General features: G+C 43.9%; 1 protein-coding gene across 1 annotated transcript; it reads left to right on the top strand.

Moving 5' to 3' along the window:
• The first annotated feature begins 344 nt into the window (after window positions 1-344).
• LOC130072420 (perforin-1-like) lies at window positions 345-14,592 on the top strand. Its single transcript, XM_056237510.1, has 3 exons — window positions 345-624; window positions 836-1,373; window positions 13,173-14,592. Exons 2-3 carry the CDS (start codon window positions 844-846, stop codon window positions 14,194-14,196), a joined length of 1,554 nt encoding a protein of 517 aa, XP_056093485.1. The 5' UTR covers window positions 345-624; window positions 836-843; the 3' UTR covers window positions 14,197-14,592.
• Window positions 14,593-15,275: the final 683 nt, after the last annotated feature.

Genomic DNA, 15,275 nt, shown 5'->3' with positions numbered 1-15,275 from the left:
TATTAAACATTATTAGAATTAACTAATAATGTTAATTAATTCTAAATTATTAGAATTAACCATTAATTATACAATCTAACAACACCTCTATGTTTGACATTTGACTCATTTTTGAGTTAAAGGCTTCTAAATACAGACTTCTTTTTTTTAGTCTGTTGTAATGTTAAATTTGGCATTTTTGTTCTCTGTAAATTTTCTATACAACATAGACAAATCAAAACATGACACAGTGTGTTTCCACATAATCCTAAAAAAATAATAATACTACATGTTATCCCTTATGCGAAGTCTCACGACAACCCTCCCCCATTGCACAGTTGGTATTCACTATAAAAAAAAATCTAAACAAAATCAGTCAGCGGATGAAATCTGTCCAGCAGAAGAAAGGGTCTAAAAGGAAGACACTCCCTTCCACAAATGCCACGGGCTCAAGCTTCCACACAATGCTCCTTTTCAACATTAGCATTCCAGAAAGTGACTCTACGGCAATAACGTTTTATGAGGAAACTGTATTTTCGGAAGAACACAGAAAACGGCTTTTTCTGAAGTAGGTCAATATGGTGGTGTAACACAGCTGGAACAGACTGTTACATGAAAGCTACTCGGTGGATAAAATTGAACTTGGTGAGGTTTTTTTTATTTTATAGTAGATTTCAATGCCATTTCAGCATAAATAATACAAAACAAAATGCAATCCATACTTTAAATATAATTTCAGAATAATATTCTTTCAGTATTTTTCTTTTCATTTTGCATGCATATTGCTTCAATAATGTTTATTTCCATTCTGGAAGAAATGAAATATTACATGTGAACCCTCTGTATTTCCCTGTAGACATCATCATGGAGACAAATCACTGTGGTTTCCACATCTTTCTCTGCATTTCTCTGATCTTGACACACTGGGACACAAGTTCAGCTTGCCATACAGGCTCTCAGGTAGAATGTGAGAAAGCCCCATTTGTGCCTGGTTACAACCTGGCGGGCGAAGGCTTTGATGTTGTCAGGATGCGCCGTAAAGGGGCATTTTTGATCAATGTCAAGTCACACATGGACAACGGCACTTGTACGGTCTGCAAGAACCGCTTTCAGGGTGGGCAGATGCAGAAACTTCCCTCAGCCATGCTAGACTGGCGTCCCTTCAGCCGCTGCAGCAAACAGCTTTCTACCGCTCTTCATCATTCTGTTGACTCCCTTATGAAGAGTTCAACATCACTCATCAACAACAACTGGGAAATGGACCTTAGCCTTGATGACATCGGAAAGGTGATTTTGGGAGGGAGCCGCTCAGACATAGCTAAATTTGCCCATTCTCAGAATGCAATGGATAAGGCAACATTTGCCCTCCATGAGATCAGTTGCACATATTACAGGTAAGTTCATAAGAGTTTGATTCATTTAGCATTGTATTTCTGTATTTATAGCATTGTATTTCTCCTGACTTTTTAGTTTAACTTGTCACAGAATGGTAACAATTGGAACCTTTCGTAATGTGTTTCCACTGTTGAGCCAAAGGCTAGTCTCATTTCCTTTTTTTTTTAAACATTTATTTGTTGATTTTTTCAGTGACATAACAAAATCAAGAGGTAACAATTCGGGAATCAAAACAGTGTCAAGAACAACTAACAAAAAAAAAAAAAAAAAAAAAAAAAAAAAAAAAAAAAAGGTCACCCACTGCTAAATAAAAGCCCAATATGTTCGCTTACAGAGAGATAAATAAAAACATCCCAGCATGCTACAAATTCACACAAGAAAAAAACTCACAATTAGAAGACAATCAGGGTGGCTACTCTGGAATAGCCGTAAAAATCAATCCCTCAACATGTGCAAAAAATGACCCCAAGTTTCATTAAACTTTGAATGAGAACCATGTATCGAGCACCTAAATTTCTCCAACTTCACGAACTGAAGGATGTCCTTGATCCAAGACGAGTGAGAAGGCGGCGAGGGAGACTTCCACCTCAATAAAATCAAACGTCTAGCCAATAAGGAGATAAAGGCTACAAAGTCAGCTTTATATTTAGGAAGCTGCAAGTAGGAGGTAAAACCCCAAACAAAGCGGTACATGCTGCTGGATCAAATTGAACCCCTGTACAAACAGAAATAGAGTTAAATATCTGTGTCCAACAATTATGTAGTGAAGGGCAAGACCAGAACATATGGGCATGGGTAGCTGGAGCCTGACGACATCTAATGCACATGGGATCGACATCATTATAGATTTTGGAAAGCCTAACTCGAGTGAGATGGGTACGATGTAGAATTTTGCACTGGGTCAGACCATGTCTAGCACAAATTGATGAGGAGTGAACCCGACGCAAAATGGCATCCCACAGCTCCTCCGAGATCCCCTCCCCTAGATCCTCCTCCCATTGGGTTTTAATTTTATGCTGCGGAGTAAGCTGCAAAGAATAGATAAGATTGTATAAACATGAAATAGCACCCTTAATGGTAGGCAATGGGGTTAAAAATTAGCCAATTAGAGAGGCCTCTGGGAGATTTGGGAAGTTGGGGCTAAGATTGTGAATGAAACTTCGAACTTGAAGATATCTAAAAAAAATGCTGCCTAGGCAAATGGAATTTCTCTGAGAGTTGCTGGAAGGATGCAAATGTACCAGCAATATACAAGTCCCTAAATGCCTTGATGCCATAGTCAGACCACAAAGAAAAAGCCCCATCGATTAAGGAAGGGTGACAAACAGGGTTAGCTGATAAAGGTGCTAGGAAAGAGAAGGTCTGTAGACCAAAATAGCGTCGAAATTGCTTCCAAATTTTAAAAGTGGATTTAACTAAGATATTATTGCAAAAAAGGGAGGGAGAAAAGCTAAGGGGAGTGTGGATGAGAGCAGTCAACGAAGCAGGTTTAACAGAAAACATCTCCATAGTCAACCATGTAGGAGAAACTGGTGCCCCCTCCAGAGAAATCCAAAGCTGAATTACTTTAAGGATGGAAGCCCAGTAATAAAACCTCAAGTTAGGAAGGGCAAAGCCCCCAATGGTCTTAGGTCTCTGCAACAGCTCCTTTCGCAAACGAGGGACCTTCCTGTTCCAGATAAACTCAGTGATTGATTTGTCTGATTTGTCTAATTTGTGAAAAAAAGACTGAGGGAGAAAGATAGGTATGCACTGGAAGAGATTAGACAATTTGGGAAGGATATTCATCTTAACCGAATTGACCCTGGCCACAAGGGAAAGAGGCAACAGTGACCACCGTTGAAAGTCCATCCGTATCTGATCTAACAAAGGGGCAAAATTATAATCAAACAGATCTTCAAATCGGTAACAAATCCGGATACCAAGGTATTTAAAGCCAAATGGAAGAATTTTGAATGGGAAACCCTGAGCAGCATTCTGGGCACCTTGATTTAAAGGAAACAGCTCACTCTTGTCCAAATTTAGTTTATAGCCTGAAATCTGACCAAATGAACTAAGGATGTCAAGAGCAGCTGGAACTGGGATAGAGAGATTGGACACATATAGTAATAAGTCATCGGCATAGAGGGAGACCTCCTGTTCAAGACCATATCTTGTAATTCCAGTGATGCGTGGCTCTGAACGAAGCACTATAGCCAGAGGTTCAATAGCAACAGCAAATACAAGAGGACTCAGAGGACAACCTTGACGAGTGGAGAGGTGCAAAGGGAAATACTCTGAATGTGTGTCATTAGTTCTGACTGAAGCCACAGGGGATGAATAGAGCAACTTAATCCAAGAAATTAACTCCTGGCCAAAAACAAATTTCTCCAAAGCGTAGAAAAGGTAGTTCCACTCCACTCTGTCAAAAGCCTTCTCCGCGTCTAATGAGATTACGGCTTCCGGCCCCATTGATGTAGAAGGATTATAAACAACATTGAGAAGTCGTCTGAGATTAAAGAACCCATGTCTGTTCTGGACAAAACTTTATTATTAAAGGCAAAACTGATTCCAGTTGCATAGCTAATAATTTGGATGGAAGTTTTACATCTACAGATAAAAGACTAATTGGACGATAACTTGAGCAGGACAGAGGGTCCTTATTCTTTTTTAAGAGTAATGATATGGAGGCCTGATTTAGAGTCTGAGGTAATTTAGAAAGAGTAAGAGATTCATTGAACATTTCTATCAAAACTGGTGCTAATTTGTCAAAAAAGGTCTTGTAAAACTCCGTCGGAAAACCATCCGGGCCTGGACATTTTCCAGACTGCATAGAAAATGTTGCCCGTTTAAGGTCATCTATGATGATTGGGCCCTCTAACTGCTCAGCAATATCAGCATCTACCTTAACCAACTCCAGTGAGTCAAAAAAACTATCCAGGGCAGACAGATCAGACCCAACCTCAGAAGTATATAAAGAAGAGTAAAACCGTTTAAACTGATCATTAATTTTTTTAGGATCGGTAGTGACGCCAGAAGGAGTATTAATTTGTGAAATCTGCTGAGAGGAGGAAGCCTGTCGAAGCTGATGGGCTAAAAGTTTGGTCGCCTTATCCTCAGATTCATAATAACAATATTTAGCCTCAAATTAGAGCTCCTCAACCTCTTTAGTAGAAAGAACATCAAACTCAGCCTGAAGAGAGAGACGATCCTTATATATGTTAGGGGATGGGGAGGAAGCATAGATATTATCAAGCTGGGAGATTCGTAACCTCAATTCCTTTAATTTTTTTTACTTTGTTTGTTCTCATAGCTGCTGTATAAAATAATTTCACCTCTAATGTATGCTTTCAAAGTCTCCCAAAGAAGGGAGGCTGAGATCCCTGGAGTACTGTTGGTAGTAAGAAAAAAGTCAATTTGATTAGAAACAAATTGAACAAAATCCTCATTAGATAGCAGGCGTGTATTGAGACGCCAAGGGGGGCACGTACGTTCGCGCTCCTGTATGAATAACTCCAGTGTGGTCACATGATCTGATATTAGAATAGTATCATAAGAGCAAGACTGAATAGAATGGAGAAAGCGGTTGTCCAGTAGAAAATAATCAATACAAGAAAAGGAGTGATGTACATGACAGAAAAAATAATAAATTTTACCAGACGGATTAAGAAAGCGCCATGGATCAGAGACCGAGAACTCATCCATAAAGGATAAAATGGTCTTAGAAGACTTTGAGGGCACTCCTGGTCTAGTAGAAGAGCGATCTAATACCGGATTAAGCCAACAGTTGAAGTAACCCCCCATAATAAGTAGATGTGTGGACATGTCAGGTAATTTGGGGAACAATTGATGGAAAAAATTGTCATCATCCCAGTTTGGACCATACACATTAGCCAGAATCACATAATTACTATATAGCTGACCCGTTACAAACACAAACCTTCCATTGGGGTCAGCTATTACATTAGAGCACACAAAAGGAACCGATTTGTGAATCAAAATTGCAACACCCCTAGATTTACAATTAAAACTAGAATGAAAAACTTGACTGACCCACCTCCCCTTTAATCTGATATGGCTGGAAGATTTTAAATGAGTTTCTTGAAGGAAAACAATATGGGCTCCTAATTGTTGAAGATGGTGAAGAACTTTGCTACGTTTAATAGGCTGATTTAGACCATTACAATTCCAGCTAACAAATTTAAGTCCTGTCCCTGATTGTTGAGGCATCCTAGACTGCTGCATATGCCAGTCAAGTATTAGTGAACACTGCAGCATGGAATGTATAACAGTCACAGAAATAAATTAAAACATGATCGACCTGATTAAAGAAAACACAAAACACGCAATGAGAGAAAAAAGGAGAACTCACACACCCACCCACCACCCCACGAGCTGAAGCGTCTTCCCTAAATAAGATTGGTGCAAATCCCACAAACTACCAAAAACATCCTAACACGCTCCGTTAAAGGGGTCATATAATGTCATTTTTGTACAAGCTAGTATGATTCTTTAAGGTCTAAATTAAAAGTTTGTAATATACTTTAATGAGGGTCATTGCAGAGGTTATCAGCACTGGGATCGCGTGCAGTAGATACCAGCAGCCAGCAAGGCAGAACATCGGCTTTGTTAAAGCTGGGGAGAAGCCACACCAGCGCCTGAAGCAATCAGGGGGGCTGCTGGCAACAGCACAGGACTGGCAGCTGAAGGTCGACCTTGGGAAACAGCTCAAATTCCCAGAAAACATCGCAGTGACCACACTCAGGCCAGACATTGTCCTGGTGTCAGAAATAACAAGGCAAGTGGTCCTGCTGGAGTTGACTGTTCCCTGGGAGGACCGGATGGAGGAGGCTTTTGAGAGGAAGAGGGCCAAGTATGAGGAGCTGGCAGGCGAATGCCGAAGCAGGGGGTGGAGGACCCGATGTAATCCCATCGAGGTCGGGTGCAGAGGATTCGTCGGCCAGTCACTGATTAGGGCCCTCAAGATGCTTGGAGTGGAGGGACTGCACATCAGAAAAGTCATCAAGAACATCACGGACGCCGCCGAAAAGGCGTCAAGATGGCTATGGATCAAGCGGGGCGATCCGTGGATCTTACAAGCTACTCAGACACAAGCCAGGGCCTGATCAACCCTGGCTGGGTCGCCTGGGCGAGGGTGTATGATGTTGTGAGACCCGAAACACCCAATGAACCCAGGATACATCACTGATGATGTGTCTGAGTTGCACCAGAGGTGTATTTCAAGAATTATCCCATCTGACTAAGTCAGTGACTTCCGGGAACAGTCCGGATGACAACCATGAAGAGTATGGGGACTGCTGGAGAGACAGCTGGCAACTGGGAAGACAGTAACCGGGGCAGCAAGGGCCAGCAACCCAAACTGCAGCTTCCGTGAGGATGCACCCATAAACAAGCTACGAAAACCCCTAATGAACCATACCCCCAGGGGTGCCCGAGAGGGGGGGAGAATGAGCACCCCAACAGGACGGACACACAGGTAACGACCAATGCTTATGGAGAAACGACTATGAGTGCAGTTTGCGTATGTGGCAAAGCCTGCAAGAACCGGCATGGCTTGAAGATCCACCAGGCTAAAATGAAATGCTTGATCGGGAAGCAGGTGGTGCAACGCACAGGTCCAATACCTGGTGAGACGCAGGAGGAGCCCGGCCCGGAGTCACCCCACAGTGCCCAGAACCTCCACGCACCACAAGCCCCACCCCATGTCAGACATTCCGAACACCGCCGGGTCAAGTGGCCTGCTGCCAACAAGGAGAGAGAGTGGCTCCAGTTCGATGAGGACCTGGACAAAATCCTTGAAGCTACTGCAAGGGGGGGTGTAGACCAGAAGCTGCGGGCTCTGTCAGCAATGATCATCAGCATCGGAGCCGAAAGGTTTGGTATTAAGGAACAACAGCTGACCAGAGGTGTGGCAGAGCCAAACCGACGGGAAGTGAAGATCAGCCAGCTAAGGAGTGAGCTCAGACTGCTCGGGCGGCAGTTTAAGCAGGCAAGGGAGGAGGAAAAGGCTGGTCTGGCAGAACTCCGCCACACCCTGAGGAAAAGACTAACCACCCTCCGGCGAGCTGAGTGGCATAGGAGGAGGGGCAAGGAGAGAGCCAGGAAACGTGTCGCCTTCATTTCTAACCCTTTTGGATTTACGAAGAAGATCCTCGGGCAGAAAAAAAGTGGCCATCTTGCGTGCACTGAAGAAGAGGTTAACAAGTACCTCAGCACCACCTACAGTGACAGTGCAAGAGACAAAGACCTCGGGCCATGTAAAACGTTGATAACTCCGCCGGAACCCACCTCGGAATTTAACATCAGGGAGCCAACTTTGAAAGAAGTAGAAGAAGTCGTCAAGGCTGCTAGAACTAGCTCCACACCAGGCCCGAGTGGAGTGCCGTACGTCGTCTATAAGAGGTGCCCCAGACTCTTGAAGAGGTTATGGAAACTAATCAAGGTCATCTGGAGGAGGGGGAAGGTGGCGCAACAGTGGCGACACGCAGAGGGTGTCTGGATCCCGAAGGAGGAGAACTCAAGTACCATCGAACAGTTCAGAGTCATCTCGCTCCTCAGTGTTGAGGGCAAAATTTTCTTTAGTATTCTTGCCCGACGCCTGACGGAGTTCCTTCTGAGGAACAAGTACATCGATACCTCGGTGCAGAAGGGGGGAGTCCCAAAGATGCCAGGATGTATCGAGCATACAGGAGTTGTCACTCAGCTCTTACGTGAGGCACGTGAAGGCAAAGGGGATCTGGCAGTCCTCTGGCTCGACCTCGCCAACGCCTACGGGTCAATCCCTCATAGGCTGGTAGAAGCCGCACTTGACCGACACCACGTTCCAGACAAGACAAAGCACCTCATGCTGGATTATTATAATTCCTTCAGTCTGAGAGTCACCTCTGGAACGGAAACATCTGCATTTCATCGGCTTGAGAAGGGCATTATCACGGGATGTACTATTTCCGTGATATTGTTTGCCTTGGCGATGAATATGCTGGTGAAGTCTGCAGAGGTAGAGTGCAGAGGCCCACTCACCAAGTCAGGCATACGGCAGCCCCCCATAAGAGCATTTATGGATGATCTGACGGTGACCACAACATCGGTTCCGGGGTGCAGATGGATCCTCCAAGGGCTCGAGCACCTTATCAACTGGGCTCGGATGGATTTCAAGCCAGCTAAGTCCAGGTCCCTGGTGGTAAAGAAAGGGAAGGTTACAGACCAGTTCTGCTTCTCACTAGGAGACATCCAGATACCATCTGTCGGAGAAAATCCAGTCAAGAGTCTGGGTAAGACCTACGACTGCACCCTGAAGGACACCGCAGCTCTCCAGACAACCACCAACCAGTTGGTAATCTGGCTGACGGCTGTGGACAAGTCAGGCCTGCCAGGTAAATTTAAAGCCTGGATCTACCAGCACGGCATCCTGCCCCGACTGCTCTGGCCACTGCTGGTCTACGATGTGCCAATTACCACCGTTGAATGCTTTGAGAGGAAAGTCAGCAGTTCCCTGCGGAAGTGGCTAGGCCTACCACGAAGCCTCAGTGACATCGCCTTGTACTGGAGGAAGAACAAGCTAAAATTGCCCTTCAGCATTCTGAAGGAAGAGTTTATGGTATCCCGATCAAGAGAGGTGCTACTGTATAGAGACTCCAGTGACATCAAGGTCTCTGCGGCAGGCATAGAAGTCAGAACCGGCAGGAAGTGGAAGGCCCAAGAGGCAGTAGACCAGGCTGAGTCACGGCTGCGACATAGTGAGCTGATGGGGGCAGTGGCATCTGGACGGGCAGGACTCGGGAGCAATCCAAGACCTCGCTTTAACAAGGCCCAGGGGAAGGAAAGGAGGCAGCTGATTCAAGAGGAGGTCCGAGCTGGGGTGGAAGAAGTCCGCTGCAGCAGGTCAGTAGGGATGAGGCAACAGGGAGCATGGACTCGATGGGAGCAGGCGGCAGACCGGATAATATCGTGGACAGAATTGTGGAAGTCTGAGCCACACCGGATTAAATTCCTGGTTCAGTCTGTCTATGATGTCCTCCCCAGTCCATCCAATCTCTTCCGCTGGGGCCTGGCAGAGACACCACTGTGCCCACTCTGCCAGAGAGGAGGCTCTTTAGAGCACATCTTGAGCTGCTGCTCAAAAGCACTGGGAGAGGGGCGCTACCGTTGGCGCCACGACCAAGTACTGAGGGTCATTGCAGAGGTTATCAGCACTGGGATCGCGTGCAGTAGATACCAGCAGCCAGCAAGGCAGAACATCGGCTTTGTTAAAGCTGGGGAGAAGCCACACCAGTGCCTGAAGCAATCAGGGGGGCTGCTGGCAACAGCACAGGACTGGCAGCTGAAGGTCGACCTTGGGAAACAGCTCAAATTCCCAGAAAACATCGCAGTGACCACACTCAGGCCAGACATTGTCCTGGTGTCAGAAATAACAAGGCAAGTGGTCCTGCTGGAGTTGACTGTTCCCTGGGAGGACCGGATGGAGGAGGCTTTTGAGAGGAAGAGGGCCAAGTATGAGGAGCTGGCAGGCGAATGCCGAAGCAGGGGGTGGAGGACCCGATGTAATCCCATCGAGGTCGGGTGCAGAGGATTCGTCGGCCAGTCACTGATTAGGGCCCTCAAGATGCTTGGAGTGGAGGGACTGCACATCAGAAAAGCCATCAAGAACATCACGGACGCCGCCGAAAAGGCGTCAAGATGGCTATGGATCAAGCGGGGCGATCCGTGGATCTTACAAGCTACTCAGACACAAGCCAGGGCCTGATCAACCCTGGCTGGGTCGCCTGGGCGAGGGTGTATGATGTTGTGAGACCCGAAACACCCAATGAACCCAGGATACATCACTGATGATGTGTCTGAGTTGCACCAGAGGTGTATTTCAAGAATAATTACAAATTCTCATTAGTATTGTAAGAAAACACTTATTTTACTTGGTCAAAAACAGCTCTGTTTTCAGCACGCCGTTTCAGTGCATATGACTTTAAATGATAATGAGCTTTGCTCACCCCGCCTCCCTGTTCTGTGCGTACACCATTTGTAACACAATAACACAATAACCATAACGCGTTGTTCAGTATAAACGTGGGATTATGAATTATATTGAGAACATCATACATAGAAAACATGCCGTAATGTACCCTAAGTGTAAACCTTAGACGCATTCATTGTGAAGCGTGCAGCTAGCGATTTGCAAAGATTAATATAAATATTAATATAAAGTTTAATAAAACGTTACACTCACCTCAGTTGTTCTAAAGGTTCAGCAGGAACATGAATAGCTGGTACCGATCCTTTTTTCATGAGCAGCTTCTTAGCAAAACCAGCTTTATACTGACCCTCAATTATAAAGCAGTCTGGTGTGAGAAATGATTCGCGCAAACATGAGAGCATTGACGTTGCTCGTGGGGAATATTCCCTTCGAAAACAAACTCAGCCACTGCGTCTTCAGCGGTTCGGATTTAGGAACATTAAAATGACTGCTGTGTTCGTTATTACACCCAAGAACAGAACACCACAATCGCTTAGACTATGATTGACAGCTCGCTCACGAGCGAGGGCGGGTCTGTGTTGAAACGCTGCTGTCAATCAACAATCGTGGGAGGGGCTTCCGAGCGTGTGACGTCACACGGTCGAACGGCTCGATTTGAGACAGGGGAAAACATATAAAGAGATTAAAACAAAAACACTGGATGGATTTTTATCATTTTATGATGGTTGTGTACAGGCACTGCCAACACACATTTCAGTACAATCAACTTGTAAAAGTGCATGTAGGCTACCATTATATGACCCCTTTAACAGCACAAACCAGTAGTGCTCGTGCGAGTTTGTAATAAAGCATAAAATAAATATATAAACAAACACAGTAGCAAAATATGAAAAGTGACTCAAGTCCAAGTGACACGAACTTAAAGCAGGAGAGCTTAACATCAGAAATTGGGTTAAATTAACCCCCAGTTTACCAAACAAACTGCCAGCCGCTTTCAAACTTCAACAGAAGAGACACCAGACTTTAAGTTCACCTTGACAAAGTCCATTGCAGTGGCTGGGTCCTCAAAGGTGTGTGTAACTCCACCGGGAAGAGTGATTTTTAAAGTCGCGGGAAACCTCAATCCAAACTTCACTCCAGAACATGAATGTAACAGACGTTTGACGTCCGTGAATGCAGCGCATTTCTTCGCAACTGACGAAGTGTTGTCAGGAAAGAGAAACAGTTTCTTGCCTTGATGGAGAAGAGAAGCCTCGCTAGCCCGGCGTAAAATGTCATTCCTCACGTGAAAAAAGTGCACACGAATCACAAAGGGTTGGGGTGGTTTACCGTCACTGGGCTTGGATCAGACAGTGCGATGCGCACGATCGAGTAGGGGCAACCCAGACCGAGGGAGTCCATCAGCAGCTGTGCAATAAATTCGGTTGGGCGCCCACCTTCGGCCGTATTGTTCCCCCTCGCTCTACCCACATTTGTCGGCCAGCAGTTTAACCTCGGCTTTCAGCGTGGAAACTGTTGAATCCAGTGAAGTTAGCAGGTCACTATGGTCAGTGCACGCGCGCTGCAACTCTGTGATAGTTTGATCATGAGAGCTAAGTTTTTGTTGCATCGGTTCAATTGCGTGTCTAAGCTCCTCTCTTACCGAAGAAATGTCCGCTCAAAGCTCGCAAGCCAGCGAGTCTATTTTTCCGCAAATGTCCCCTTTCAACTGGTCTAACATAGCCTGTAGGTGATCCAAATTGGGCGCACACTCGGGGTCCGTGACCACCTTCGGCGGAGATGCGGGCTCAGTCGAGGGAGAATCCTTAGCACGGCCAGTGCGAGCCGAGTTTCCACGTGCAGCTGACATTGTCGATTGAAATTCCCCCAAAACACACCAAAACTGAACTAGTACTTGTCACAAATGTACACCGGCCAAATTAATAAAAAGAAACTGTGTTAAAAAGTTAAAATAAAAACAAACTAGCGGAACAAAAGGGAGACACGTCCTACATGCTCGGTCTCCAACAGCGCCCCCGCTAGTCGCATTTCCACTGTCACTTCTAGGGCTTGATCTGGCCTCATCTGGGCTTCCTCTGGGCCAACGGCCAAGGTTTTTGGCACGCCGAATAACTTGGTCTAGACTTGAGGAGTGGTCATGAACAAAGGCAGGGTTTACCTGAGTCAGACATGAGATGGTCAAAACCGCTGCTCATTTCCCATGTTATTATATCAGGCTACCAGCTAACATCAACATTTAAGACATTTTAAAGAATTTTCAGTTCAAAACTCACTTTCATACGGTGATCAGAATCCCCATCGGGTTGCAAGGAAGTTATTTCAAACGCTTGCTGGTGTCTGAAAGTGAGTTTTGTAATTTGACATTATTAGGTTAATATTTTTTATATAATTTTTATTTTTTGTATTTTAAGTTTTATTCTTGTTGGCTGTTCAGAGACATATTTCTAGGCCCAAAAGATCCTACTTTAGCAACCTTTAAAAGCAAGCTGCAGTGCAAGTAAATTATTTGAATGTCAGTTTTCTTTTCCTTGGGAAATTTAGGATTATGTATGACGAGGAAGAAGAAGCATTATCTCAAACATGTTTTGATTTGCATGCAACCCTCATCTGACCAAACAATTTAGTCATAAAACACTTGAAAACCAAAAAGTCAGTCAAATCTCAGTTTTATCTAAACAAAAAAAAACAACCACATGCTTTACTAAGTACTTTCTTATCATGTCCCTTGACCAAATAACTGTCAAAAAACACATCAGGCAAATTACAGCTTTATTTAGAAAACACACTCAGAATCTGCTGACAGATGACTTATTTTTTTGTTCATTTACAGTTACAGAGTTACAGATCACCCAGAGATCAGCATCGAATTTGCAAACCATCTCCAGCGACTTCCGGCACAGTATGATGACAAAACAAAAACCCTGTACCGAAGGACTATAGATACGTACGGCACTCATTACATACGTCAAGTCCATCTGGGAGGCCGAGTGAGACGGGTCACGGCTTTTCGAACTTGTCTTGCAACCCTGAAGGGCTTCTCTGAGACGGATATCAAGAACTGTCTGAATATTGAGTTAAAGATGAATTTGGGCTTCCTGCCAGCTAATGCCTCCCTCTCCAACAAATGCTCTCAAATCCTTAAAGATAACATGAGCATGGGATTCTACCAGGGCTTCATGACACACAAGATAGAGGTGCTGGGAGGTGAGAAATACTTTCCAGACCTTGATTTAAACCAAAGCCCAACTGAAGCGTACTTAAACTGGATGAAGAGCTTACATGACAACCCTGATGTTATATCATATGCAATTTTCCCTCTCCATCATCTGGTGGCTGATCCAGAGGTTAGTACTAATCTGAAAAGTGCAGTAACAGAGTATATTGAAGAGAACTTGCTTTCTGTAGATCACAAGGTGAATCAAGGATGTTCTCAGACACCAAATCTGGACAACAACTGCTGCCCTATGCGAGCCAGCCGTGGCAGGTTGGCAGTGTTGGTGCAGAGAGCCGCAGGCCTGAAAGCAGATCTCTTCACACGCACTGACGGTTACGTGAAAGTTTGGTACAACCATATGTATGAGGAGACTGAAGTGGTTATGGACAACAATGATCCTGAATGGAACATCAGCTATGATTTTGGATCAATTGAGTTTGGTCATGAACTCATATTTGAGGTGTGGGACAGTGATGTCTTTTATAATGACATGGCGGGGAGATGTGTGGTCAGACCTGAACGTGGGACTCACTCACACAGCTGTAAATTAAAGCGTGGCATCCTTTATTTCACCTACTATGCTTCTTGTGATGCTCACCTGACTGGACCCAGGTGTAGCAGATATTCACCAAAAACATAAGATCTTTTATTTGTATAAAACAAACTATAATTATAAAGAATATTTCTGCATATTCATTTTTAGTTAAAGATGAGACGTTACACAGATCACATGTATAGAAAAATTAAGGACAAATAAAAAATAATCACATTTTCATTATTATTTTTGTTATATATTTCCAACATTTATAGTGTTCAAATGTAATGACACTTTTTGATGTTTCTTTTTTCTAAGACTTTTAGAAGATGTTACTGCAACTCAGAAGACAGAAAATAATTTTGCTTTCGGTGGTCTGATTCCTATGCATGTTTTTTGTAATTTAACACAAAGTGAAATATGAGGTCTTTTCATTTTCTATAACAGATCATTCAATTAAACATGACTGCCTATTGGTTCAATGAAGACCGTATACAATGACTTTACAATAAATAAGACATGAAATTCTGAGCTGTGTTTACCCCTCCAAGATCATTGGTTCATTTCCCAGGGAACACACATACTTGTTAAATAACACACAGCGTCTTAGAATATAACTTGTGCGCACTGAAAGTTGTATTTTAAGATCAGTGTCAAATACATAAATGCAAATGGAAAATAGTGTTCTGTTCTCTCTCTTGTGTTGTTGTTTTTTCTGACCAGGGCTGCATTTTCCAAAAGCAAGCCTAATTACAGTGTACAACGTAGAGACCACACAATATTCCCCAGACAGGTATCCCAAAATAAAAGAGGTTGGACATATACATAGAAACTTATCTTTTTGTAACAAAGGCAGGAACTTACATATTTTTAGCATTCTACCATAGTTCTACATGAATGGAATTATTAACAGGTGAGCAAACAATACACAAAAGGACAGACCTTCAACTGAAAAATTAAAATAGATGTTGAAGGGTTTAATATCACCCAGGTTTTCTCCACAGGGGCTATATATATAAATGAACTAAATTAATAACTTTTTTACAACAAAAATGAAACATCACTGAACTTAGTTAAGCTGGACTGTGACGCTATTTTCTTCTGGAAACAAACTTTGTTGCATTATTTTCCTGTTATCTCTGTAAATCTGTATTGTAAAAAGCGTTATATAAATACATGTGACT

This window comes from Rhinichthys klamathensis, unplaced genomic scaffold (assembly GCF_029890125.1).
Source record: "Rhinichthys klamathensis goyatoka isolate OS25496 unplaced genomic scaffold, OSU_Roscu_1.1 h1tg000487l_1, whole genome shotgun sequence".
In the NCBI taxonomy this organism is placed as follows: domain Eukaryota; kingdom Metazoa; phylum Chordata; class Actinopteri; order Cypriniformes; family Leuciscidae; genus Rhinichthys; species Rhinichthys klamathensis.
This window is presented reverse-complemented; position numbering and strand designations above follow the sequence as displayed.

Coding starts and splice junctions, on each gene's coding strand:
- LOC130072420 (XM_056237510.1), top strand. CDS start 844: ATGGAGACAAATCACTGTGGTTTCCACATCTTTCTCTGCATTTCTCTG. Junction 1,374..13,172: donor ATCAGTTGCACATATTACAG/GTAAGTTCATAA, acceptor GTTCATTTACAG/TTACAGAGTTACAGATCACC.